The sequence below is a fragment of the Diuraphis noxia genome, unplaced genomic scaffold, assembly GCF_037042655.1.
Source record: "Diuraphis noxia isolate RWA-SAM2 unplaced genomic scaffold, SU_Dnox_SAM2 contig0001, whole genome shotgun sequence".
Classification (NCBI taxonomy): Eukaryota; Metazoa; Arthropoda; class Insecta; order Hemiptera; family Aphididae; genus Diuraphis; species Diuraphis noxia.
This window is the reverse complement of record NW_028301711.1, coordinates 32,597,891-32,625,303: the sequence shown is the minus strand read 5'-3', so window position 1 is coordinate 32,625,303 and position 27,413 is coordinate 32,597,891. Positions and strand designations below refer to the sequence as shown.

Below are 27,413 nucleotides of genomic sequence, written 5' to 3'. Positions count from 1 at the left end.
ATAACGATAATACATTGTTATACCGTTACCGGGACGACGACGTTGTATTAACGGGACCCCACGCTACCCGTACAGGACGCAACCGGTTGTTACCGCGGTTATCCGTTCGCGTGTACATAACGAATAATATTTAATGTACCTACCCAGGTAAGTCGCGGAGGTGGTACCTCCCGGCAACCGAACAATGCCGAGTATTGTAGCCATGTTGCGTTTGCGGGGGGCTACTCGCCCGTTGGTTGGTCGGCCGTCTTTTATCATTGTATTTTTTTTCACTCCCGTCCCCGGCTTTTGGAGGGGGTGACGGTTGGGGGCGTCCACCCGTACTGGGACGCCCGATTAAATCTCGGCACGTCTTCCGTTCAGTCTATAGTCGCCGGACACGACGCATATAGCTATACAACACGGCATTAATAAAATACTGTTATAACTCTTACGATAATATTTATATGACTTGGAATTTATTTTTTTATTTTTTGTGTGTTCGTTTTGGAGGCCGTTTGAAATTTTTTGGCACGGCCGCCGCCGACCGTAAATAATAATACATATTGCGAATGCGGATTCGTCGCGACGTGCCAATCGAGATCGCGGTGAAATCGTTTTCGAGATTTTTATCGTTTTTCTCTCTCGATTTTTCACATAGACGTTGTTTTGTCAGTAGTTAATATAATATATTTTATTCAATTAACTACGTGACGCTGTGATTTATCTGTTGTCGTTTCACTATTGTTTTACTTACAGGCGTGCGCGTAGTTAAATAAAATTAAAAGTGAAAATTACTGCAGTTTATCATTAGTATAATATTATCATTTTGATTTTCAGCGGTTCAGAATTCTTCAGAGTTTGACTTCAATTCATATGATATAATATATTAAATTTCGATTTATTTTTCATATATTTTATGAAATCATATATGAAATTAATTATCGTTTAAATTGACTAATCAAATTTACATTATTTCTAACCGATTTTTGTGTTTCAGGTGTATAGAACGGAAAACTGCACTATTTGTTTTTTCAACTAATCAAGCTGTATTGTGTAGCTGCCATTGGCTTTTCGTCGCATAATAAATCACACGTTTCCACCTTAATATCTTACATATTATATAACATATACATATAATATACATATCATTCTTATATAGTGCACCAATTCTACACGCTGTCGTACTATATTTGTGGAAATCACTCACAGAGCAGATTTGATATACAATTATTATTTTATTCGCTAATTACTATTATTATTATTAATATTATTATTTTAAGCTATTTGTATTTGTAGTTGTTTTTAATTTTATAAATTATATAGTTTCGTATTTAATAGTGATTGACATTCATCTACAACACTTTTCACTCGTTGTCATTCGTTGGTCTTATGTTTTTTCAACGAAAACTTTTTGTTTCTGATTCAGCTGCTGTTTAATCAGCGGTCTTGGAGATGGTGGACCAACAACAGGAACAGTATGAAGAGCAGCACAGACGGTGGTACGCCGAGTGGGTCCGGAAGCAATACGACGGGCCGGGCTGCCGAGCCAAGATCGTCGGACGCGCCAAGTACGAGCAAATAGTGCGCGCGGTCAGGGGCGAGCTGCGGCGTGCAGCGGACAACTCCAAGTTCCGGTTCTGGGTGCGGGCCAAGGGGTTCCGGATGGGAAGACCGTCGTCAGGTTCAGCGGCACAAGCGGACGACTTGGATGTTTTATACGTTGTGGACACCAGGAACGGCGGTACGACAGTCGCGGCATCAGCGCAGACGGGCTGCAGCGGGTCCAGACAGCAGCAGCAGCAACAGAATTTTATCTATAAGAAGGTGGCCGTGGTCGACGAGTTCTTCGACATAATATACAAGGTGCACTGCAGCGGTGGAGGAGTTTCAGCACGACACTCGGGACAAAAGAGAACGCACCGAATGGTGAGTACCTTTTTTATGATATATATTTCACTTTGTTTTCGAATCTCCGTAAATCAGTACATATGTATGGTAGAGGTAGGTAACTACGTTATATACATAACTTTTGTACGGTAGAGAGACAAGTGATATCAGTGTATATAAACCTAACCTATAACCACTTATATAGTTATATACAAAAAAATGGGATTTTAGTGTATTTTTATAATATCCCCCTCCCTCGAAAAAATAAATAAACCCAATGGAAAATAGCTATAGCATATAGTAGTGTATGAAAATATAATAATTTAAGGCGAACCTTTCAAGTCTTCCAAATTCAAAAGCATAGTAACTACTAGGGGTGACGGTAATACCGGTATATCGATTTGAGGTCGATATACCGGTATACGTCCAATTTTAAAAAACGGTATACCGGTAATATCGAAAATACCGAAAATATCATAAATATCGAATTACCGGAGTATCGAAAATATCTATTACACCGAAATTAGTAATTTAATATTTTAATCTATTTTTAAACTGTACAAAATTTCCAGTGGGAAATTACTACGGGCCTTCGATATAGAAATATCTAATTGTTTTTACAATAAATTAAATCAATCATAACTATAAATTATAGTTATAGATAGTTATTGTCTATAATCTAATAATCTATTATAAAACCAAAATATTGAAAATACCGGAATACCGTTAATATTGAAAATACCGAAATATCGAAAATATCGAACCAAAATACCGGTATAACGATATTTTCGGTATACCGACTCATACTGGTATAAAATATCATACCGAAATATCGAAGGAAAAAAATAATACCGTCACCCCTAGTAACTACGAGAATGAACTTATATAATATAGGTAGTAATGTAAATATACAACGTATTGTGAATTGCAATGATTCGTATAACCTACATGTTCTACTTCAAAATTTAAAATTTAACATTTAAATAATTGATCGGTACCTACTACCTATATACTTAGTTTTCTATAAGATCAATTGTGTTTATAATATCTACTATAGTATGTAAATTCATTTTATGTATTATAAGATATAGACAAGTATATATTAGCGAGTTAAAAATTAAAATTATGTTAAAACACAAAAAATTATTTGAAGCTAATAAATAAGAAATAAATAAACTTTTGTATTGGAATCATTGTCAGATCGTGTTCGACTCTTTGTAGATAATCGGTATTAAAATTTAGTATAATTTAGACTATATAAGATTATACACATATGGAAAAAAAGATCACTATCAGAGTGGAATATTTAATCTTTCTTCCCGACAGGCGCATAGACTGTACTCATCTTTTCTTTTTTGTGTATTGAATCTTTTACCTTTAATATCAATGAACTGAAACTTTATTACCGGGTTGCATGAAACCGAACTTTAAATTTATTTAATGAATAATTTTATAGAACCGTTAAATATTTTTACAGGGGCGTTTGGGTTGCACAAACCGTACAATAAAAATATATTGGTATTAAACATGATACCAAAGTTTGTGTAGAATTTTAAGCTTATCACAGAAAAAGTGATAACATCTTTGGAGATCATGTCAAAAGCTGTTAATTTGTATAGGTAGTAGGTACAATTTAAGTATTATATTCATACGTTATATTATATAGGTACAGGTAGTAAGTATCTAAACTTAATACGTTTTTAAAATAACTTGCCTAAAGCGACACTTGAAATCAATGTCGTCAAATTCCTCCAAAGGATTTGATCGATCTCTAAATAATCTTGGTCTAGATAAATAATATAAAATATCCGGAACAAATTCATCATCGGAAATTGACAAACTTGTATCGGAACTTGACTTTTTATTTTTAAAGGTATAATATAAAGGTAAAATGATAGCGGGTGCCTTCTACTAACTACAGGGCACAGTGACTAGGTACGTGATAACTGAAGAATTATCGAATCATTAAAATTTAAAGAGCCGAAATCGGCCCATTAGTTTAATGAGCTGGTAACCTATATTTTAACGGCCTAATAAAATTATTGAACGTTTAAAGATTGTTTAATGGATCAATAAAATTTTAATCATTCGTTAGGGCGCTAACGTTTAGCGTTAAACGTTTAGCGGACGTTCATGCAACCTGGCATTAGTCACTGAATGGATCTCAAAATTCGATAATTATCTTGAATTCCCAATTTAATATAGATTATTAGGTATGTAATAAAAATTTTGTAAATAATATACATTTTTTTGACGGATTAACTTAAGTTTTGTATGATACCTATTTTAAAGAACATTGTACTTTAATGATTTATGAAAAATCTGTCAGCGAATACCTACATTTAATAATTTAATATTATGTATACATAAACGTATATATGTCATATGTGTTTAATTTTAGGTACCTATATGTCTATGAATACTTATACCTATAGGTACAGATCAAATAAACTAAATATTGAAGTATATTAATATAAGTTGTATCAGTACAAGATTTTTACATTAGGTACTGATTTATTAAGTTGAAAAATAATAGGTCATTTTTACTCTAAATTTTATTTCGAGCTCCTTTTTTGAAGGGTGAGGGAAATGTTGAGTATATTATATTAAACGAGATTTAAAGAAATATCAAAGTTCATATATTTAATACGTTGGTATGCTATTTTAAATATCAATTAAAAAATCAAATTTTATATTAAATTAAATTAATTTTTTGATTACGTAAATTTTAAACGAAATTATATAAAATTGTACTTTATGAGCATTGAGCATTGATTAAATTGTATATTGTATATTTGCCCAATATCTTCAATGATATAAGTAATTTATTTTTATTAATTTAATGACTTAAAAATTTGTTAACATTCTGAACCTTGTATAAAGACTATACATTATAGAGTATAATACGTGCTTTATGAATTACGTATAATACATATAACTGCTATGTATTATAATATGTGAAGTATTATGCATATATTATAGTATTATAAAATGAAAAAACTAATTTATGAATATGAATATGAATAAGAATATTTTATTTTTAAGCTTTTTCTAAAAAACCTTATAATCTTTTAAATAAAAATTAAATTAAATGTGAAATGACACCCACTTTTTTTGTATACGTAATGTTAGTAGACTACATTTTATTTATTTATTTTACTCAATACTATGTGCTTTCACAGATCATGGAGACATATGCTTTTCTACCCAGGGAGGCGGTGACAGCGTTTTTGATGGGATGTCCTCAGTGCAGCACTAATAACCCTACCTCGGCGTCTGCGATCGATGCGTCCATTGACCATCTACAACAAACTGCAATTTCTGTTACTAACGCTGAACTTTTTCACTGCGCTAATGAGCAATGGTCGTCATCTACGTTCGCGTGTTCTACTCCGGTAAAACAGAACGAAGAAAGCAGTAGTGTTGTAAAAACGGATTCTAGTGATGCGCATTCAACTGTCGCCATTAAAATAGCCACGGGCGCCGATAAGGAGAATTTTACGGATAACGAATGTCACATCGCTGTGGTTGCTGAGACGAAGAGCGGCAACAAGCGTAAACGTACTGTTCCGTTGAAACGTAACATTCGTCAACCGTGTAAAGTCATAGAAGTCCCTACTGCCGCTACCACTACAGGCGGTAACTCAAGCTCGGGAAGTAGCACTTTGAAGAATAGTAGCAACAGCAGCTGTACGCTTATATTGTCGTCATCGTCGTCATCGTTGTCGTCCCGTACGGAATCGTGTAGTGGTAGTAGATCGAGTGGCGGTTGGTGGTCAAAATGGGGAGTGTGTAGTAACGGTAGCAGATTAAGCGTGAGTGTAGGTGGCAGTGATTTTAGTGGCGTCAACAGTAATATGCAACCGTTAGACTTGTCCTCTTCACCACTATTAACAGTTTCACCCGCGCAAACGACGATCCGATCTTCGTCGTCTCCGTCCGTAGTCTCAGATGATTTTTTTTACAAGCGTAAACGCGTACGACGTCGACGTGTTCGACCTAAACGTTTGAACCGGCCATCATTAGGTTATCGTGGAGGTCATTACGAAGACGAAGACACGACAATGAGTGATCGTGATGGTGATTTCGGGGTTGTAAGAAACAGTTATCGAGATGGCAGTAATGATGATGTTGGTGTTAAAGAAGAGGTTGATGGAAATATTACAGATGAACTACAAAGCGTGGTGATAGGAGAAAAGGTTGGAAGTAGAGAGTTGGATGAAGAAGATGATGGTCCTAAACCAGCTAAAATGCAGAAAAGAATGGGTGAAGGACTGGGTGATCGTAAAAATAACAACAACAATGACGAATATTATGACAAAGCGACATCTGTGGTGACGTCAGCGGCGAAAACGACGGTGGCGGCTATAAGCTGTTGTATTGGTGACAGCGGCCAAAAAATAACTGAGGACTCTGTATCTAAGAATTTAGTGATGGCAATATCAGCGGAAGAGACGTCAGAAATACAAGAAGGATCCACTGAAATAGACGGAACTGAAGAGGACGAATCGGACAAAAACCAAGTAAGGAAATATACATATTACAATAATATACACACTTAATCGTATAAGCCGTACAGTATTCAATATAAAGGCGGATAACATATTTCATTGGGTGATTATTATAAATGCGTTCCAATTTTATGACATGATTAGTTTGACACCAACACCAAATTGGGCCTGGGCAAAATCAGTACTATATTCGTGGAGGAGAGTGTGATGCACGCTTGTACGTAATAGGGTGAGCCACAAATGGGAGGAGGGAGAAAAAGGCTGAGAAAAGAAAAGGAAAAGACTGAGGAAGATGGATGACGGACGATAGGTCGACCGAGTAAGGTTAAAGGGAATGTGACTACTACTACTACTACTACTACGCAGTTATTACGACGGGCGATCGTAGCAGAGGCAGAGCCGGTTGCATCGTGTGTGTGCGTGTCGCCTACATTGCCGAGAGCCGATGGAGCTTTGAGGATATTACGACTGATGACGACCGGGGGAGAGGGTGAGAACGGCAGCAGCAGCACCGGAGCGCATTAGTGTGTCGGCGGCAGTGGTGGCGGAAGGGTGTGTATAGTGACGGCAGTAGCGTCAGAGGGTAGTAGGGATTTGGGGATTTGGGCCGGAAGGAAGAAGAAAAAAAGGGGAAAAAAAGCACCAGAGGCAGGGTGGCGGCGAGTATGAGACGACAAGGGTGGTGGCAGGCACCGTTTGGAAAGGCGGGTAGTAGTGTGCGTAGTAGTGAGCGTGTATGGAGGAGGGTGGCGGTGGGACTTTGACGGCGGCGTGACGCGGCGCACAGGCCGAGTGCTACGGGGTACACCACCCTCGGTTAACAAGCGGGTGGCGGGTATTCGGTACTACTACCTCCACCACTACTACCCTCTGCCATACGCACCGCAGTAGTTTCACCAAAAACCTCCCCTCGTCGACCTACGTATTATATATATATAGATATATATACACGCGAGAGCGTTCTCTTCACCGCCTTATCCGCAGTTGGTCACGATCAGGATTCTCTCCTCGCCGCTCATCACCACCCATACTATCACGCTATTTCCCTTCGCTTTTCCCACTCACTGCGTATACGAAATCGGCAGCGGACCCGACAAAGTCCTCCCCGCGTCGCTTTGGGGTTTTAGTCTCCTCACTCCACTACCATCCAACAGTCCTTTCCATCGACGCCACCGTGTTCCTCTTATTTCGTTTGTGCCCTTCCTCTCCGCTAGCCACCGACAAAAGCCCCGTCGACTGTAACACCACCCATCCTAGTTTTGTGTGTGCTCCTCTTTTGCGCACTGCTACCCACCCACCCACCCTCCTACTCACTGCCTACCAGCCACACAGGCCTTATCCATCGACCTATATATATATATATATATATATATATAGCGTGTGTAGTCTCTTCGCGTAGCCATCACACACCTCCACCACCACTACCGCCACTTCTCTACGGACCGCATACCCATCACTGCTCGGTGGCAGCCATCTACACAAACCCCTGAGGCAAAACCTCTCTACCTCGCTCACTCAAGGCTCACTCTTTACTACTTTCCTCTCATCATCACACATACACACACAAACTCATGCATCCTGGGGAAAGTGTGGATGTGTGTGTGTGTATGTGTGTGTATGTCTTTCCCCTTTCTACCCCGACCCCCGAATACTATGTGCAGTAATAGTCGGAGGCACACACGTTTGGTCCCATCAATCCTCTCTCTCTTTCTTCAACCACTCTTCCACCACTCAATGGCTACCACTTCCTTCTCCACTGTTTACTTTGACATGGGCACAAGCCTTCCTCACCAGCTCACCACCACCGTCACTGCAACGTGGCCCTCTTACCTCCCCCATCTGGCCAGCCTAGTACTAACCTTGGTCGACGAGCTTCGAAAACTAATCCAGCTCTACCACCACTACTGGCTACCGCCTCCGTAAACAACTCCCCCTCTCCCCCCAACACAGCGGTCACTCGGTTACTACCATAGTGCGTTTTTCTTATTTCGGCTGTCGTCTTTTCTGGATGTGTACACCTAACTCACCATCACTGCCGCTAAAGTATCAATATGCTTTGTGTGTACTGACAGCAGCTGCAGCTGACCGGTTTATTTTTGTGTGTTTACTTGTATTGTCCAAAATATACCAACCATTTTAAGTTCAAATGATATCAAAACAATAGAAAACGCAATATCTTATTCTAATATAACTAAGATATCCGATTAAATTATAAATTCGTTTATACAATTGTGGTTGTTGTATTCACAAAAAGTTATCAGTTAAATAATCATACGTATGGATCACGAACGTAAATAAAATAAAATAAATGCATTAATAAATTATTTTTTGTCAATGTTTTAATCCATAAAGTACCTATGCTACACGTAAAACTAAGTTTAGTTTATGACACATGTTGTCAAATATTGTAATATATACCTATCTTATCTTTTAGTTAGCTTAATATAGATGATGTTTAACAATATATGGTGAAACTCTTGTAATAAAACCAGGAACGACATATTGGTCGATTACATTTTTTGTACATAGATAGGTTCCATTATTTAGACGCTGAATTAAAATTAAGTTACAAAAAAATGTTTTACGTAAAATTTCACATTGTATATTTCCATGCTGCTCACTGTACATGATGTGTATATATATAAGCATGCGTCTATTTAGTAAAAAAAAACATAACGGCCTTGTGTGCAATTTTAATCAAGTTTGTACAAACGCGTTTAGTGTATTTGCATGAATTTTAATTGTTATTGAAGTTTATTTCAGACGTATAAAAGTATATTTAACGAAATAATTACCGAAACCTTTATAAGACCCTCTATTTTTCACACTCACTTACCACCGTCGCCCTCATTGACATAAACTGGAATACTAACGATCATGTGTGTAGTGTGTACGTAGTCCCCTCACTCGCTCGCACGCGTTATCGTATTTGTAGGTATAGTGTTCACGAGCTACGGTCGTGGCTCGTGCCCCCCGTCCCTTTGGAAAATGTCCGTGTTTATTTATTATTGGTTTTTTTTTCACCCACTGTTACTAAGGTGTGGTGTGGTGTACACACTTTCATACGCATACATATACATACTTCCCTATACTACACCTGCCGCCCACAACTATTATCTATACCTGAGTGTCGTTCGCCGAAGTAACAAAAAAGTATATAATAATATGTTCGTGAAATCGATCTTTTTATGAAAGTTGTCCATTTCATAAAGTAGAAATGGCTTTTTGACAATTTGTGAAATACTAAAATATTTCACGAAATTGTCACTTTTCTATGAAATGGTTACTTCATTTTGACATCGTGTAATTTTTTTTCACAATATAACTCACTTTGTGAAATAATAAACTAATCACACACGCAATTATTACTATTATTATTAGGTATTGATCATACTAAGTAGGATTTGTTAGGTTGCGATTAGTTTTTTTGGGGTGGTTGTAATTTATTCTAAGCAAGGTATAAAAATTTGTTTTGTAAGTACTAAAAATAAATAAAAATAAACAATAAAAATGTTGACTGAATATTTACGAATATTTCGTCGTATTTCAAGAAAATTACATACCTATTTGAAAATTTGTAATTATATTTATATGATTTTCAAAAATTGCATTATTTTTATAAATGCAATATTGTAGGTTGATACCGTGTTTAAATAAGAAGCGGGTTAGAAAAAAATATTTCTTACAGTTTATAACAATCTTAATTATCTTTACCAACAATTATTGTACGGTTATAAATTGAATGATATTTAGATTCTATATTGTACGAAGAATTAAAAGTCAGTACGCGTGTTTTGATGTTCGTGTATTGAGATAGTTGTTACTTTTCTTGCCTAGACCGACGCGTGGCGTTTTGTAATTGGCAAGTACCCCAGCATCTTTCTGCAGCATTTTATCTACATAAATAATTTTTTTAACTATGTCTAAGTACGGTTTTTCTTTTTTTCAAATAAGTATTTATTATTTATATATTATTTAATTTGACTTAAGCAGTTATAATACGGAGGTGAACTGGTCAAGGAGTCAAGGGGGCAATCGCCTCCCGGGCCCTAGCTAATGTCATATAATTAAAAATTATTTATGATTTTAAATATAATTGTTAAATACTATTAATTTACTATACATATAACAATAATGTTGTCACGGGTTTTTAAATTTGAAGAACTCTACTAGTAAAATATTATTACATATGTAATCAGTTGACTAAAAACATTTATCGTCTAAAATATAATACATAATATTTCTACAGCTATATAAGTATAGTATAAATCCCGGGCCCCAATTGTTGATTAATCTTCCGGGCTACTCAACACCCAATCCGCCCCAGGTTATATATATTACTGCATATAATTTAACATATTTGAATATAAATAAAACTTAAAATTACATTATATTATTTAAAAAATGTCTTGTGTGATATGACATGGATAAACTATAAGATTTATTTTGTGTGGTGAACGTATTATTTTACCAAGTGAATAACCACATTCTGAAAAAGAATTATTCGATGCCTAATTGGTGTGACTATTTCATGAAAAAGTGATTTTTTTGTAAGACATTTCCATATTTTATGAAAAGTGAAAAAGGCATTTCCATTTAATTAAATGGACAACTTCCAAAGAAAAGATGAATTTCATGAAGTGACTATGACTTATAGGAATATCGAACGTGGGATGTTAAGGTTAACGTTTCGGCAGCCGAAGGATACTTGACCGTCTTTGCAACGGCAAAGATAATTTTATATTCACATACTTTCGGTTCTACATTCACTTAACAATTGTCTTCCGTACAACTGCTGTGAAGGTGGGGTGGTGGCAATTGGAGGGATGATGGCGAGCACGTGCGCCTCAATATACCTATATATGCACGTATCGGGAGAAGCGTTTTTCACTATATACGATCACACTACAGTATAGTCCTGCACACTTTTTCCCACCCCACATAACAATTCCACTGCCACATATATAATATATTTATATACAATACACTCTCTCCCGTTAGTAAACTGGCCTATTTTTATTATAAATGTGTACGCGCCAAGTTTAAAGCGCATTTCTTCCTCTCATCTATCTTTCGCTATACGTTTCTCATTCTCGACTCGTATATGCGCACGTTTTTTTGTTATATATATAAACGTTTCCGGACACGTATTTTTTTTCGTTTGCTTCGACCTTACAGTACAACGGGTCCGATATAGTGCCTCGAAACGGTGGTGTCGGTGATGGGGGGTTTGGTAGACGGAGGGTTTATAGAGGATATAGTAAAGCTACAGCGGCGGTGGTTGGGGTCGTTTGCGCGCGCGGGGTACTGCTGCCATACTCTACAACAGATATATATATATATATATATATGAAGGTGCACATATATGGGACCCACACACACACACACACACACACACACACACACACACGCTCGTCGTCGAGTCTTTTGGTACGTACGGCGAGGGTGACGTGTGCGTGTGCGGGAGTGCGGGTAACGGGACCCTTACTTACTACACCACTCCGCGCACTAACCCTCTCGCCGCCGTCGATACCCTTGTCACACCCTCTACCCCAGAACACACTCGCGCTGTATATACCGCTCTAAAAACGGACGACCACCCCCGATCCCTACACACCCGCGTCACAACTTGTCTGCCTGCCTCGTACTCGTTATCCTTACGCGCGCACACACACCCACACTCACACATACACACACATAAACTCACGCATTCCTTCTTCTTTTTACTACCCACCGCCGGCCACCCCGTTAGTTCTATGCCACTCACTCTCGTTCCTTTTATACTACTGCGCGAATCGCACGTACCCTTATATTTCGTTACTCTTATAACACATACACTACAGTTTTACTATAATATTTGTTGGCGTGTTGTACACACTCATGGCATTATCATAGTACACTATACTATGTTTATATGCATGAGAGTCTGTCCGGCTATGTCTATACAGCTGTTATACTACAGCAACCGGTGACCACGTATCGGAAGTGAGTCGCGTTTGCTTCTCAAAACACTTTGTGGAATATAATTATAATATTAAACAGGTATAGAGTTGAAACTATGTAGTGGAGAAATGTATTCTGCGCCGGAAAAGGATCTTTGCTGTTGAAACAGTGTGAGGAGGAAACGCTAAAGGTAATACGACGTCGTTGTCGTCCTCGTCGTCGTCATCGTCGTCCAGCCGGGCAGCCGGTCAGTCGGTGGTACGATGCAAGGGTGTAGTGTTGGCGGTGGAGGTGTCGGTGGCGGAAAGTAGATACCTACTGTACCGCTGTCCTCCAAAACTGGGAACATTTCCCCTTCTATTTCACTCTTTCTACACCCCCGTTGCTCCGGTTCTCGACAGTAGCAGCAGAAGCAGCAGTGGTAGTAGTAGTAGTAGACCCTTGTTGCCGACAAAGTTCCCCTTTCCTCTTCCATCGCCACCACCGTCGCAGCCGTAACAGCACCAGCTGTCAGTCCTTCTTCGTATAGTCGTTTCCTCTCCTTACCACCGCCCCTGGGACACACAAAACCGCCTCTTTCCTCTATCCACGTTCCTCTACACTTCCACTACTACACGCCATATACCTACCCCATTCCTCATGTTCTATACGTACTTCCATTACCGTCCGGCCCAATATTACTGTACAACAGCTAAAGCTATACCCTGCGGCGGCAGCAGCCGACGTCATCAACGCTACTGCCTCTACTGTTCTCTTCCACCACCCCGTCATCATCGTTACCAATCTACTACCATTTCCGCCACCAACAGAGCAGTTTTATTTTTTTCACTATAGGCTCTTACACTCACCGCCTTAGAAAGCCGTTTGCTACCGTACACACTGCGATCTTTCACACGACAATATACTTCTTCGGCCACTGCTAAAAATTATTTCACCCTTATGGCTACCACTTTATCGTTATCCTTCGAGTAACTATCTACACTACATTACGCTGCATATGTGTAAAGTGAATAGCTAGTAAATTCTCAGACAAAACCGGACATGGCCACTATTTTTTGTACACTTATATAATTCACTATAAATACCAACGGGTCACGGCCGTCGACTAATAATTACGTTTCTCGTATTCAATATTTGTGAATCATATTATATGTAAATACGTTAAATTCGCGAGATTTAAGATAACTAAACCATCGTCCAGCATTTAAATCTAGCATAATTTCTCCCAATGTATTACACCCTTGGTATTCTATTGTATTCGCCGCCAACGGATTTCACTTTCACCCACGCGCATCGACCTAAATAATTGCTGCAATAACCGTTAAAAGCTCGAGTATTAATTTATATCACAGAATGTTTATTAAATTATACAGTACACAAAAATTGTTTCCCTCCACTCCCTCCACACACATTACCGTTATGTAGACGTAACATTTTTTCTTAATACACGTAACACCACGAACATTATGGACAACAACGCACCGCTATCATTGGTATCTCTTATTATTCTATACATTTCATTTTTCACTGTCGTTTCCTTTTTCTCTTTTATCGTCATTTCATCCGTTTGCAATGTTTCTTTTTATATTCCTACGTTTATATACGGTACACAACCAACATACTCTTCCGGGTTTAGCTCTATATAGGTATATAGAAAGCCGTTGTATTGGATGTACGAATATTTTTTGCTATCACAAATTCACAACGACTATGCGCGAGAAAAAAAAATATATGTTTCCACGCATTTTCTCGAATAACGTCATCCCATACACACACACATATATATATATTCTATCAGTGTACCTATATAAATATATGTATATTTCGTCAGTGTATCGGTATTTCCACCCTCCCATGTGGAATTCGAACAAAGTCCCTTATTCGCCCACCTTGCCTTTACCAGCTCAGAATCGAACGACATATCCCTCTCACTTATAGGTACGCTTCCCAGAATGGAATCTATGATCTAGTAACAAATTCAGTTTTCCGATCACTGTTGTTAGGAATTTCGATTTAAAAAATAGTTTAAACGAAAATCATATTTGAATTCATTTGTTGTTGCACTATATTATTATTAAGGTGTATTCGTTTCTACAGATATATTTGTGTTTCTAAAACATATCGGTCGGTTAGTAGCTTTATAATACGTCGTCACAAGAAATGTTATAGGACAGGAAAAGATTAAAGTATTAAACACTAATTTATCAATTCGGGTTGTTATATTAGTAGCGTAGTCTGAGTGTTTCATATACATATGCCATATCCCATATACAACGTATATGTGTGTTTAGAGTAGGTAGTTTTATTTTCTGACGGGTGTTTAATTGTGACTGGGGAGAATATCGTATTATGTTACCACCGCACCCACTACTAAAATATTTGCCTGGTATTATTTGTAGCTGTGTAGGTAATTGTTATGTTATATATACTTATATTATAATATAGCATGTATGTATTTTTTAAGTTTATCGTTTTATAAATAAAACATATGAAATGTAGTGATAATAATGACAGTATATTATAGTGTATAGATACACTTTCGACAAAACCACGTCATTGTCGTAGTGAACGTAACGCTTTTGGCGGTGGCGACGGCGAAGGCGACATAGGCGGTCAGTCCTCATCAGTCGTCAGTCGGCAGCCAGCCAGCCAGCCAACGACACGCACCGAGCCCTCTCTCTCTCTTACTCTCTGTCTCTATTTCACATTTTCACGTATGAAAATTTTGTTCGATTAAATATTTATTTTAATCGGAAAAATTAATTCGGACAATGCATTTAATGCCGTTTTCGAAATGTAATAAAATATTGTTTTTCTAAAAAATTTGATTTTTTTCGTAATATATTTCTATTATACTTATATTTATAGTATAATTCGGAAAATAGCGATTCCAGTAAATATAACAACTGCAATATTAATTCACTTAACGTGTTATTGTATTTGTGCTTAGCTTATTATAAAATTAAATCGGTTACTAAAATATTATTTGAGTATAAAATAAAACTTTTTAATCGAACAAAAAATATTCCAAAATGTACTAAACCACGGTTAGACGTGCTGATAATTATTTAAATTTTACTAATACGAAAGCAAATATGTCAGCCAAACGGAAACAAGGACTGAAGGTATTTATAATAATACAACTTTATTTACTTAAAAAAATGTTAATATACGATATTTATATTTGTATATATACTTTGTAAAAATGATGAGTATTTTTTTAAATTTAATTTTTTAATAATATTTAAAGATTGTTAAAAAGTTTCGTACAAATGACTAGCATTTGAATGAAACAATATAAAAATGTAATTTAATTAGGTATTATAGTAGGTATAGTATATAAGCAAATTATATGAAAAAAAAACATTAGTCTGTATAAGATTGTGGTACACAAGAATAAAACCGTAAATATTATGGTTTTAAATAGGTACTGATCGTGATAACAGATCGGTTTGTTGTTATTATAATTTATTATTACTATAACGTCGATTGTGATAGTGGTAAACTGGTAGGGTGAATATGTATATACATTATTTAAATTTTATCTCAATGTTATCATAACAGTGGCGCCCGACGTCGTCGGCAACTGTCGCCGCCGCCACACCCGCTCTGCCGCCACAACAATGCTGTGATAACATGTTTTTTGGCGGCAAATTGTTTACACACATTTATGCAAAGTTTTAATTTTATTTAATTTTTCTAGAATGCACGTTTTTATTCTTTACCCCATTTAGTGTCTGTGATGTGTGTACACTTGACCATCGCTGTCGTCACTATTATAACGGACCTTCCCTCCCCCTCCTCCTACCTAACACCACCATCACCACCCCATCTACCCCGATACCAACCCCGCACACACTCCATGTACTTCCTAATGCTCCCGCTTCCGCCAATACCACCGCCGGGCAGTTCCTGGCGCTGTCAAATCCTCACCCCCCAATGGCCCTCTCACACCCTTCTACCTACACTACCATCAACCACCCTCGCCTTTACCGTTGTCGTCGCCGTAGTCGTCGTCCAAAATACACACTACACAACTATGCCACAGCGGGTGGTATGGTTGGCGTAGATATAGAGACGGTAGTGGTGGTGGCGGAGGTACTCGTCCTGCTGTCCCGCTACCCACCACCGCTTTTGCCAACACCACCACACTTCTACCTCGACATACAAACACATACAAGCGCACGCGCACACACAAATACTAACACCAATACACCCCCTACCCCCTACCGCAATCATCGTCGCCACCGCCAGCCCATCACACGACCACTCACCCTATCTCACACTGTTCCTTCTCTATACATTTTACACTACTATGTAATATCCTTTGCCGGAGGACGAATATACACATACACACACACACACACACAATCACACACACGTCGAACACACATACTCACACTTACATATATATATATACGCATAGGACACACGGGACCACTACCACAGAACCGGCGGCGATGGGACCAGGACGGGAACGACGAAAAGCCCTCTTTTACCCTCAAACTCTACCCACGACCACCGCTTCTCTACTCTACTCTACTCTTTCCCTACACAAAAGTTAGTAAACCCTACTGCCGCCACCACTCCACTCGATCGTCACGAACCATTACTATTATATATATAGCACTACTTACACCCCTGTGTATGTGTATGTATGTGAAAACGCGCGTGTAAGTGTTGTGCACAGCATAAAACCTTTTTACTTCCACCACCACCAACTCTGTTTTCACCATCACCACGCCCTTCTCTTTCTAAGATAACAAATTTTACTTGGAGAACTTTAGTATACTTTTTCTAAGACTTGCCCTAGTTCGTCCTCGTCTCAGAACTTCCAAGTAAACTCGAAACAATGTCACTACAGATCTTCCATCCACCACCCATCGTTAATTTAATTTTTTATTTTGAATAAACACTGCAATAACATTGATATTACTATATACATCGCGAATTTATTTTGCCTTGTACATTTTATAAGCACGGCCAAAATATATTGTAATGACTTTGAAAAAGATTATTATAAATAATGATCATCATTAGTACACTCAACTTGGCACCACTTATAATAATTAGTAGTATGGTACTATGGTGTGTACATTATAGACATATAAAATGTTAGTGAATAAATATTGTTATCAATATTGTTATAGTTATTGAATGTCATTTGTGTTTTTGGAAAATACATGAATACCTACGGTAAATCTCGCTAATTCAATAAATCTATTGCTACTCACTATACTAGTTATACATTATACATAAGTGTATTATACTGAAATTCAATTTCTTCGTCTTATATATACCTAGCAGTAACATAACTAATAAACTATAACGTTCACAGTTGGTATATAGTTGGTGCAGTGGTGGAAGTCAGGGTTTACGTTTGTGGTGACGTTGCGGACGTGTGGCAGAGAGGGACATGGGGGTATGGGCGCTACAGTAGAACGTTAACAGGACGGGTGGTGTGGAGGCAGCGGCGATGGCCCAAGGGTTCACACAGGGATTGTCACACCCTCACCACTCCCACCTACCGCACACCATCGCCGACAACAAATTCCGGCGGCACCACCGTTCTCTCGTCACAACTTCTCTGCCCACACCACCACCACATATCCTACTATCCCCATTATCCCCCAGGAGAAAACTCATCAGTTCTCTGTGTACGAGTATACACATACACACATATGTTTGCGTGTACGTATATGTGTGCGTGTGCATGTGTGTGTATGGGGGGTTTTGCGACCGCACCACCTACCCGACACGGCCCCGAAGGCCCTTCACGCATCCGTTTTATATATATATATATATGTATGTATGTATATGTTGTATACGTCCTATATAGCTGCTGCTGTTGGGTACCCTATTCCCTACGTACCCCTCTGTACGCCTCTCTCACTGTTATCCGAAACACCAATACCTTCACCCCCCTTCCGTCCACCAATGTCGACAAAGCTCAACCGGAAGTGGTAGCACTACCGGTGGTACTGGGGTGGTGGTGGTTTTACTAATCCCCCCTCCATCACCCATCACAGTGTCGTCGTTGTCCTCTTCTGCGCTATATTGCTGTCGCCGTCAGCACCCCACCTCACCTCCCCCCTATCTTCAAATTCTACTTTACCCTCTTGTGTTTCGAAGAAACCTTAGCAGTACTAGCAGAAGTAATAGAATCAGTCCTGCTGTCCAAATTCATTTCGGACCCACTATACCTCCTATCTGATCGCTACCATATCGAACACTCTCCAACACGACCATTCTTATTTAACAGTTACTCTTCAGTTACCTCAAATACCCGGGCCACTAAAATAGACAGAATCAATATAAACACCGCACAATCGGTAATATTGTCGTGATTTACCGAAGCTCGAGATATCTGTAGAGTAACACGTATCTATAATTTTTAAATCTTTCTACATAATATATTACGCTCGCGATACACTCTATCACTTACAGCCTGTTGCTTAAAATGTGTCTGCCTATTATAATAATATGTTTTTGTTTGGTAGAACATCACAAGTAGAATTACTACCTACAGTTAATATTTATTATTACGTTCTTTTATCTGATTTCATGATTTTACATTAGTAAGAATATATATATAAATGTTTTGTTTGTATTGCGCTAATTATGATTTGGCTCTACATATTTTGTGATAATAGAAATAATTAAATTATTACTATAATTATTTTTATATTATAAATTACTGACGTGTAGGCAGTTACCTACGTTCATGTAATAGCAGCATTGTATTATTATTTTTTTATTTTTTTTATATTTACAACAAGAAATATTTAATAAATAATGAATTAGGATTGAATTAATTGAAACAAATCATTTTTGTTTTTAAATTAATAATTTATAAACATATTAATTGTGAAAGAATGTAAAGTTAAACACAGCTTAAAGACATTTAAATTTAAAATTGCATATCTACCAATCTATCAAAATTAAAATATGTGGAGTTAAAAAAAAAATTATTTTATTGATTAATGTTTAATAGTTGCCTATCAATTAATAATATAAATTTAAATCATATGATTATTATTTATGATATTAACATAATTTTTTATACTTAATCGAGATGTGTTATATTATAGTATAACGCTCGATACTATAATATTACTCTATTAAGTACTTAAAATATACCGAACTACATAATAAGCCATTATACATATATTGTGAAGCTATTCATTTCATATTAATATCTAAATTTCAAATGTATTGGTTCATCCAGTTGAATTCTGATAAATTAAGTTATTTAGTTATATTTTACTGTAGATTTACTACTTATTTAGATATTGTTTACAATTAAATCGTACAGAAGATACAGTATTATAATATTATTATCACATTACTTATACGTACATACTACGTACTACATAGGTATTCATTATTATTTTGTTTTGCTTTTAAAAGCAGAGTTTTAATTTAAAAAAACTGGAAGTTACATCCTTACACTAAAATAGCAATTTTCAAAAATATTAATAACTGCCATTTTTATGTAATTATAATTATTACCTTTAAACAACATCGAGGCTAAAATTTTAAAAATTAATCCTCGAAAATTGTTTTCTAAACATTTTTAATAGCTTTAATCACTTTTACATAAGTAAAAAGAAAAATGTTATTATTATCTTATAATCTGAGTTTTTCAACTTGCATTTGATAAACAGATCGCTCAATTTATACAATTACAATTTGTTAAGTAAAAACTTAAAATTAATACAAATTTCATCAAAGTTTTAATAGAGGAAGATTAATATAATATACAATATTTTATACAAATAAGTGTATGTGTCCTCACTCCCGCATTGACTAATATAGAGGCGAGACACAAAAACAACATCAAGATTAATACTCTTTAGAAAGCATTTTATACATTTATTTATTTATTTTTTTTTTTAGTTTAAATACAACAAATTTTAATCGTAAGATGTCATGTTATCTTTAAAATATAGAAATATAAAACACTTTAAATCAATAACTATTTTACTTACATAGGTAGGTTATTATATTAGAATCATTAACACATAGTTTTTAATGTTTTTATACACACACCTATACGCATGCTTGATAACGTTTATTATGTGTAATATTAAAATGTATATTTAAGCGTAGAAAATTAAAATTCTGAGTAAAGCAAAAAAGTATTGGTTTTTATAATGATGTTTTCTGAAATAATATTTTGTTTGGAAATAATGATCAAAAATGTATTGCAGACTCTATTAATAAATTGAAAATTTAATTTAAATTTCTCAATAGTTTTTGCGAGTGCGAGGAAGCCCTCCGAAAATCGTCGAATATGTTGTCAACAATAAACGTGGCTTTTACGAAATGTCAGCGATGAGATTTTGTATGAGCTCAACTAAGAATCGTTAATGTGATATGTGATGATATTATATAAGTACAATTGTATATTGTTTTGAAATCAAAATAACATAAAATAACATTGTTAACATGAAGCGGGAAAAGTGACATGCCACCGTCTTTGTATCTTATCTGAATTAGTGTAGTTTACGTATATGCTCAAATAGATTAATTAAATCGTATTCTAAATTATTCCTAAACAATTTAAAAATTATATTTTATATTTTATTGGCTTTTCTATGTGAAAAATACGTAGGTAGGTGTTATTAGACAAACGCAAGTTTGTAAATATCAAAGACAACACATTTATCTAATCTCTGTAAGTTGTATTAGCGTGTAGAGGAATAAATACCCTAACAATCTGAAATTAAAAAAAAATTTAATCAAATCTCAGGAAAATTGAATGATAATCTTTAAATTTTAGAATTATTTTTAACAATCAAATACGATTTTCCCTCAATCAAAACAAAATCCTGTTAAGTGTTTAATTTTTATAAACCGTGCTATATATACTAGACACCCCATCCCCTTACAAAACGTGAGTACATTTAATGACTAGGTTGTTCCAATAATCGTATTATAAAAATATAAGTAGGTACTTGAAAGAATACGTGAATGCCTTTATGCATTGTCGAATATTATCATTTACTATACACCACAAATGCCACTTATGAACTTAATATTCACATGAATAAGTTACAGACATTTGCTAAAATAAACACATATCAGTGATTTTAAGTTGTGCTTTAATAATTGTATTTCTTAACTAACGTTCTCTACGTTTCAACTTTCTAGAGAATAATGAACATAATATCTACTTTATAATTTTTATACACCTATTTAAAACATATTGAAGTTTTATTTTTCTATGTATATTTTAATTACCTTGGCGTATTGTAGGTTTTTGTCACATATATACGATTCAGTTTCTACTTTATATATTTTTTTAATATCGTTACTCACGAACGAATAATAATAATATATATTTACTTAATTGACCTACAGGTACGGAAAGGCTATAATATTATCGCATCGAAAAAATGAGTTGATAATTCATACAGATATTTTATACAAATTTACAATATTATTCAATATTAAATTGAAAAACAAATACCAAAAATTATGCAGAAGTAAAATGATTATCTTAGTCGTCGATTTAAAATAATGAAATCTTACTGAATTATTAATCATAACTTTACCATAAAAAAATGGATTAGTTTTAATCATTTTACTAAAAATGAAAATTACTTAACATTTGTTTTTTTATTTAAATTTAGATTAATATATCTGATCCCTATTACTTATAAATTATATAATGATGTGCGTTCATTTTAGGTTGTAAGTTATTTATAAAGGAATTTAAATTACCTATAAAACTCATAAATTCATAATTTACTTCAAAGTTCTATACCTAAGTGGGTCCTGGATAATATTCCTACCTATAAATCTGATGATAGGTCAATTTACACTAACTAGTAAGAGGATATCATCAAGTCATGTGAGTAATTCATTTAAAAACAGATACCTACCTAGGATATTTGATTAAAACATTAATTTATTTAGAACTTGAATCCTTATATTTTTCTTGAGAGTACTTTATTCTAGGAAAATACCTTTATACCATACAAAGTTACTTATTATTTTAGACTACATAGTATTTTGTTTCTGAGTTCACTCAACAAAAGATATATATTTTTATATATATTTATTAGGGGAATCCACGGCGATATAGGCCATTGGGTTTGGGGTGGTAAGTTAGAGGTTATTTTGTGTATTTATTTGTAGGTTTTTAAGTTGGTAGGTTGTAACACGTATTTTGTGTATGTGTGGCAGAGATGTGTTGTTAAAAATTACGGGTGGTCACCCATCCGGGAGCTAGCGCCTGCGGCCGGTACGTTCGCTCAATGCGTAAAACAAAAAAACATCCTTAATGTTAGACGTTGTAGTGTAACTCTAAAATGTTAATATTATGTAAATAATTTTAAAACTGCTAAATAAATATTCATTATTATTTTAAGTACTTTTATTATTATTATTTTCGTTTGACTGTTAAATATTTTATTTCTCAAAAAAAACTTCGTAAAATAAAATAAGTACATCAATAATAATTGTGGTTAAGTAGTTATAATATATGTATAATTTGCATACGACACTAACGATAAAAAACAGTCAAAAATATGTATTTTTACTAAAATAATGTATGTCTCACAATAAATTTATCACTGTGCCTACATAGTAATTAGATGAATAAATTAAATGTCAAACAAAAACACAATAAAAGTGATATCTACCAGGGGAATTAATGTATTTTTTTATCATAAGTGTCGCGTTAGTAACTAGCATATTATTAAGGTTTTTGAAAATCTATGGTTGATGTAATTATTAGTTATAACTTTATAAGCCGTAATATAGCTAACAAATCGAATGAATAAAACTAATTTCTGGAGTAAAAAATCTATAAAATGATATTCATTTGGTAATTATAAGTTGTAAACAATATAGGTTCTACTGTATAAAACTAAAATGAAACTATTTAACTATTCAAGTTTATCTTGGAGTATTGTGAAAAAATGTTAATAATTACATTTAACATTGAAAATGACCTTAATCAATCATAATCATTTTTTTTTATTGTTATCAGTCCTAAAATACAATAAAGAGCCTATACTAAGAATATTTTTCGTATTACATATCTAATAATTATAATTTGAGTACCTAATTATTGTTTATTTAACTATATATAGGTACAGTTTTTGTAAAATGTTGATTAATTTAATGAAATTGTGAATTAATAACATGTTTTTTTTAGGAAAAGAGTGCAGCTCTGCATTCGCCTATAAACAAAAGGATTAATGGGAATGGTCACCATCCTTATAATATGCATCATACATCCAGGAGTATCATGAATGGCCTTGCAACGTCTTCATCAGCATCATCACTTTCGGTACTAACAAAATATATTTTATTTATAAAATAAACTAATTATTATATTTAAAAAATATTTGTATTCAATAAATTATTTCCATAATTTATTTTGAAGAAGAAGCATTGATTCGTAAAATTATATTTGAAAATTTAGAATGAAACTCAATATGCTTCAATGATTAAATTCATGTCAAAATTAAACCAACCTGACAATTTAACTTGAATTTAAAATATATATTATAAAATTACACATTATTATATTTTCAGAAGTCATTGGACACAATTACCACTAGTAGTAATAGTCATCATAATTTCCACCGCCATTGGTTAGACATGGCAAACGATTCTGTAAATAACACTAATATGATGGATGTGGATGGATCGGCGGATGACAACTCTATGGCGGCCGCTGCAGCCGCGGCTGCTGCTGCTCTGCTCTTTAGCCCTCCGTCGTCCGTCGGCAGTGGTATATCACCAGGTGGACCATTGTCATCCTTACACCCCAACTCGCATCTTGCCCATCACCACACTTTGTCGCCACTGACACCGCTCGCTATGCCACCTCATTCAGCTGCGGGTATTGGGTTAACACCTGCGCATCACCATCATCACCAGCACATCCAACAGCAGTTACAACAGTATGCAGCGGCTGCTGTTGCTGCAGCTACAGCAGCAGCCGCAGCTGCGGCTGCCGCATCTTCAGCAGGTGATTCGACATCACCACCCCCAAATTTGCCGCTATCTTTACCTCCAATGGCACATCACTACAGCCAAAATAATAACATAAGTGGTACGAATAAACGTCGAAATACCAGTGGTACTGGCTTGACGGTACAACAACAATTATACCGTAGAAGTGGAACTCCTACGTCCTCTACTACATCATCACCTTCACCAAGACTATTAAATTCCAGTAAGTTATTTACTATTAATAAGAGACACTTAATAATAATCTGATACAGTTCTTAATATTGATTAATTTAATGTTTTTAAATTAACTTTATTTTGTTATTTAGAAAATGACGCTGATACAACTACAAGTGGTACTGGTTTGCATGAAAACAGCAGCTTTTCGACTTCGGGACTTCCAACTACTACGACGACTGTGCTTTGGCCACCTTTGGGACTCCTTACTGCAGCACATCAGCAGCATCATCACAGTATGACATCGCCTCCAAAATTTCAACAACTTTTTGGTTCGTCGGTTAATTCTATGGCCACAGTTACAGCTGGATCACAAGTTCTACCAGCATTGCCACCACCACCAATATCATCTCCTTCGTCTTCATATCGACTACCGTCTAAAGAAACAAATGGTATAATAGTAACTACCACCAATGGTACAAGTGTTACTGGTAACGATATTGGAATCGGAACTGGTGGGGAGAATGTAATAAACGCAGATGAAGATGACACAGCAATTGATGACGAGGAAGATGAAGAAGATGAAGAAGACGAAGAAGAAGAAGAGGAGGACCTTGATGATGACGATATCGAAGAAGGGGAAGAAGATGCTGATGAAGAAGAAGGAGAAAGGAATGCAGATGGTGGTGATGGAAATGGTGCACAAACGCGGCGATTGCGCAGGCAACAAGTCAGACGTTTACGACAACTACAACGTGCTGCTAACGGAAATAACAACACAAGTGACGGCACTGATTCTGGCATTACTACAAGCTACCGCCAACATTGGCAACAACCTTCTACTACCACAACTTCTGCCAACTCTCTATCACAACAGCAACATCAGCATTCTATCGGAACGTCTTCTCAATATCATATAGATCCTGAACGTTTAAAAGCATTCAACGTGAGTAGTTTTTTATACTAAAGATAAATTATAAGTTTTATTAATTTATTATTGAATTATTTTCAAATTATAGATGTTTGTCCGGTTATTTGTGGATGAAAATTTAGACAGACAGGTACCTATTAGCAGACAACCCAAAGATAAGGTACAGGCGATTATTGACTCTTGTGGACGTCAGTTTCCTGAACTTTCAGATAGGTCACGTAAACGCATCAGAACCTATTTAAAATCATGTCGTCGCAATAAGCGAAACACACCACAATCTGGCGGTGTTGTTTCATCATCGCCTCCTCCACCCACTAATCCATGGCCAGCAAATGGTTCTTCTTCTGATCCAACAGTGCAGCCGGTATGTACTTTTGAGTTTTCAACAATAAATACCATTAATTTGTTATTTATACTATTTTTACAATATTCATTATATAGCAAAGACCCACACCTGCCCATTTAACAAGTGCCCAGGCTGAAACTATATTAGCAGTAGCTTGTCAGCGTGAGTCAGATAATGCCCGACGAATGCGCCTTGGTCTTGAACCCGTTGCACAGCCTTATCCATATTCAGTTGCCTCAAGTTCAGCATCTAATGTATTTCAACAACCGGCTGGTTCTCTACAATTGAACCAAAACGGTAGTGGTGGAGCCACATTGCAAATGTCATCGACGTCATCAGACGAAGACGCCGGTGGAGGTGACAGTAGTTTTGAAAAAACGTCCACTAATGTTATTGAAGCTGACACTGAGCATCGCAATAGTAACGACGATGCTGAAAACCGAGATGGTTGTGACCGTCGAGAGAATGACGAATCTATTGAAGGCGGTTCTGGAGGTGATTCCGCAAATATGTCAAACACCGTTAATGATGAATTGAACTTATCAGTTGTGACTTGTGGAGCTAGCGTTACATCTTCATCTCCTAATAATAATGGTATGTTAAAGAAAATATTGAATTGTGGTTACATTATCTATACCGGGTAACATATAAGTTGTTAAATTAAGTCGCTGAAATACAATAGGTTGCTCAAAGTAAAATGTGTGTGCTAACTCGTTTAATGATGTATTTTTTTTTTTTTTTGAATAATTTCCATAGAAACTGCTGGACCAACCGACCTCAGTGTTAATAAAACTTCTTCTGCCTTGACCCACAATATGGGTACTAGTACTGTAACTGCTATTCCGCCAGCACCTACAGGAGGTGGATATATGAGTGGTTCTGGTTTTAGAGGTCTCTCTACAACCACATCAACTACAACAGTCAATCATCGTCGAATCAGCAGTAACAACTCATCTTCAGCTACTGGTATGCTGCAGCTGTTTCCAACTATGAACACGACGACCAGTATCTCTAGTGGTAGTACTCCCACACTTCCAATACAACCCTCGATGCTTAATCAAACAACACCACCTGTACAACCAAGCAGTAAACTTTTGAACAAAGCCGACGTGGTAACTGTAAGGCAGCTCATCGCTGGCTATAGGGAATCAGCGGCTTTTCTATTGCGTTCCGCTGATGAATTAGAACACCTTTTGTTATTACGAGGATGATTCGATCATACACAATCGTAGAATAGTCAATAAACGTGTTATTTTTTTTTTTTAATATCTCTGTTTTTATGTAAAGTACAAACAATTCTTAACTAATTTGGGATTATTATTTTTTTTTTACGTGTGCGTGTGCGTGTGTGTGTGTGTGTGTATGCAAAGCACAGTCAAAATTTAAAATCCATTGCTGTGCATTGTGTACGATTTGTTATTACTTCTTCATTAATTACAATATTGATGAAGAGGAGGATGACATAGAGTGTACCAATAGCACATGATAGGATTACTGACGTGCATTATTCATGTTATATTGTTATTGGAGTGAAAAATAAACGTAACGTTAATATTATAGTATTATGACTACCTATTATTAAATATATATATTATATTATATTATTATTATTATTATTATTATTATTATTATATCATTATCAAAATAAAAGTATTGGAAACTA

At 35.8% G+C, this 27,413-nt stretch overlaps 1 protein-coding gene across 2 annotated transcripts; it reads left to right on the top strand.

The window, feature by feature from the left end:
- Positions 1-359: 359 nt before the first annotated feature.
- LOC107161379 (uncharacterized) lies at positions 360-27,413 on the top strand. Of its 2 annotated transcripts, XM_089215009.1 has the most exons (9): positions 360-1,908; positions 5,052-6,392; positions 23,494-23,628; positions 23,877-24,522; positions 24,626-24,769; positions 24,833-25,419; positions 25,493-25,768; positions 25,846-26,344; positions 26,507-27,413. In XM_089215009.1, exons 1-9 carry the CDS (start codon positions 1,435-1,437, stop codon positions 26,959-26,961), a joined length of 4,557 nt encoding a protein of 1,518 aa, XP_089071135.1. In that variant the 5' UTR covers positions 360-1,434; the 3' UTR covers positions 26,962-27,413. The 2 variants fall into 2 exon arrangements, with proteins under 2 accessions (XP_089071135.1, XP_089071134.1); XM_089215008.1 differs by having other exon boundaries at positions 24,626-25,419.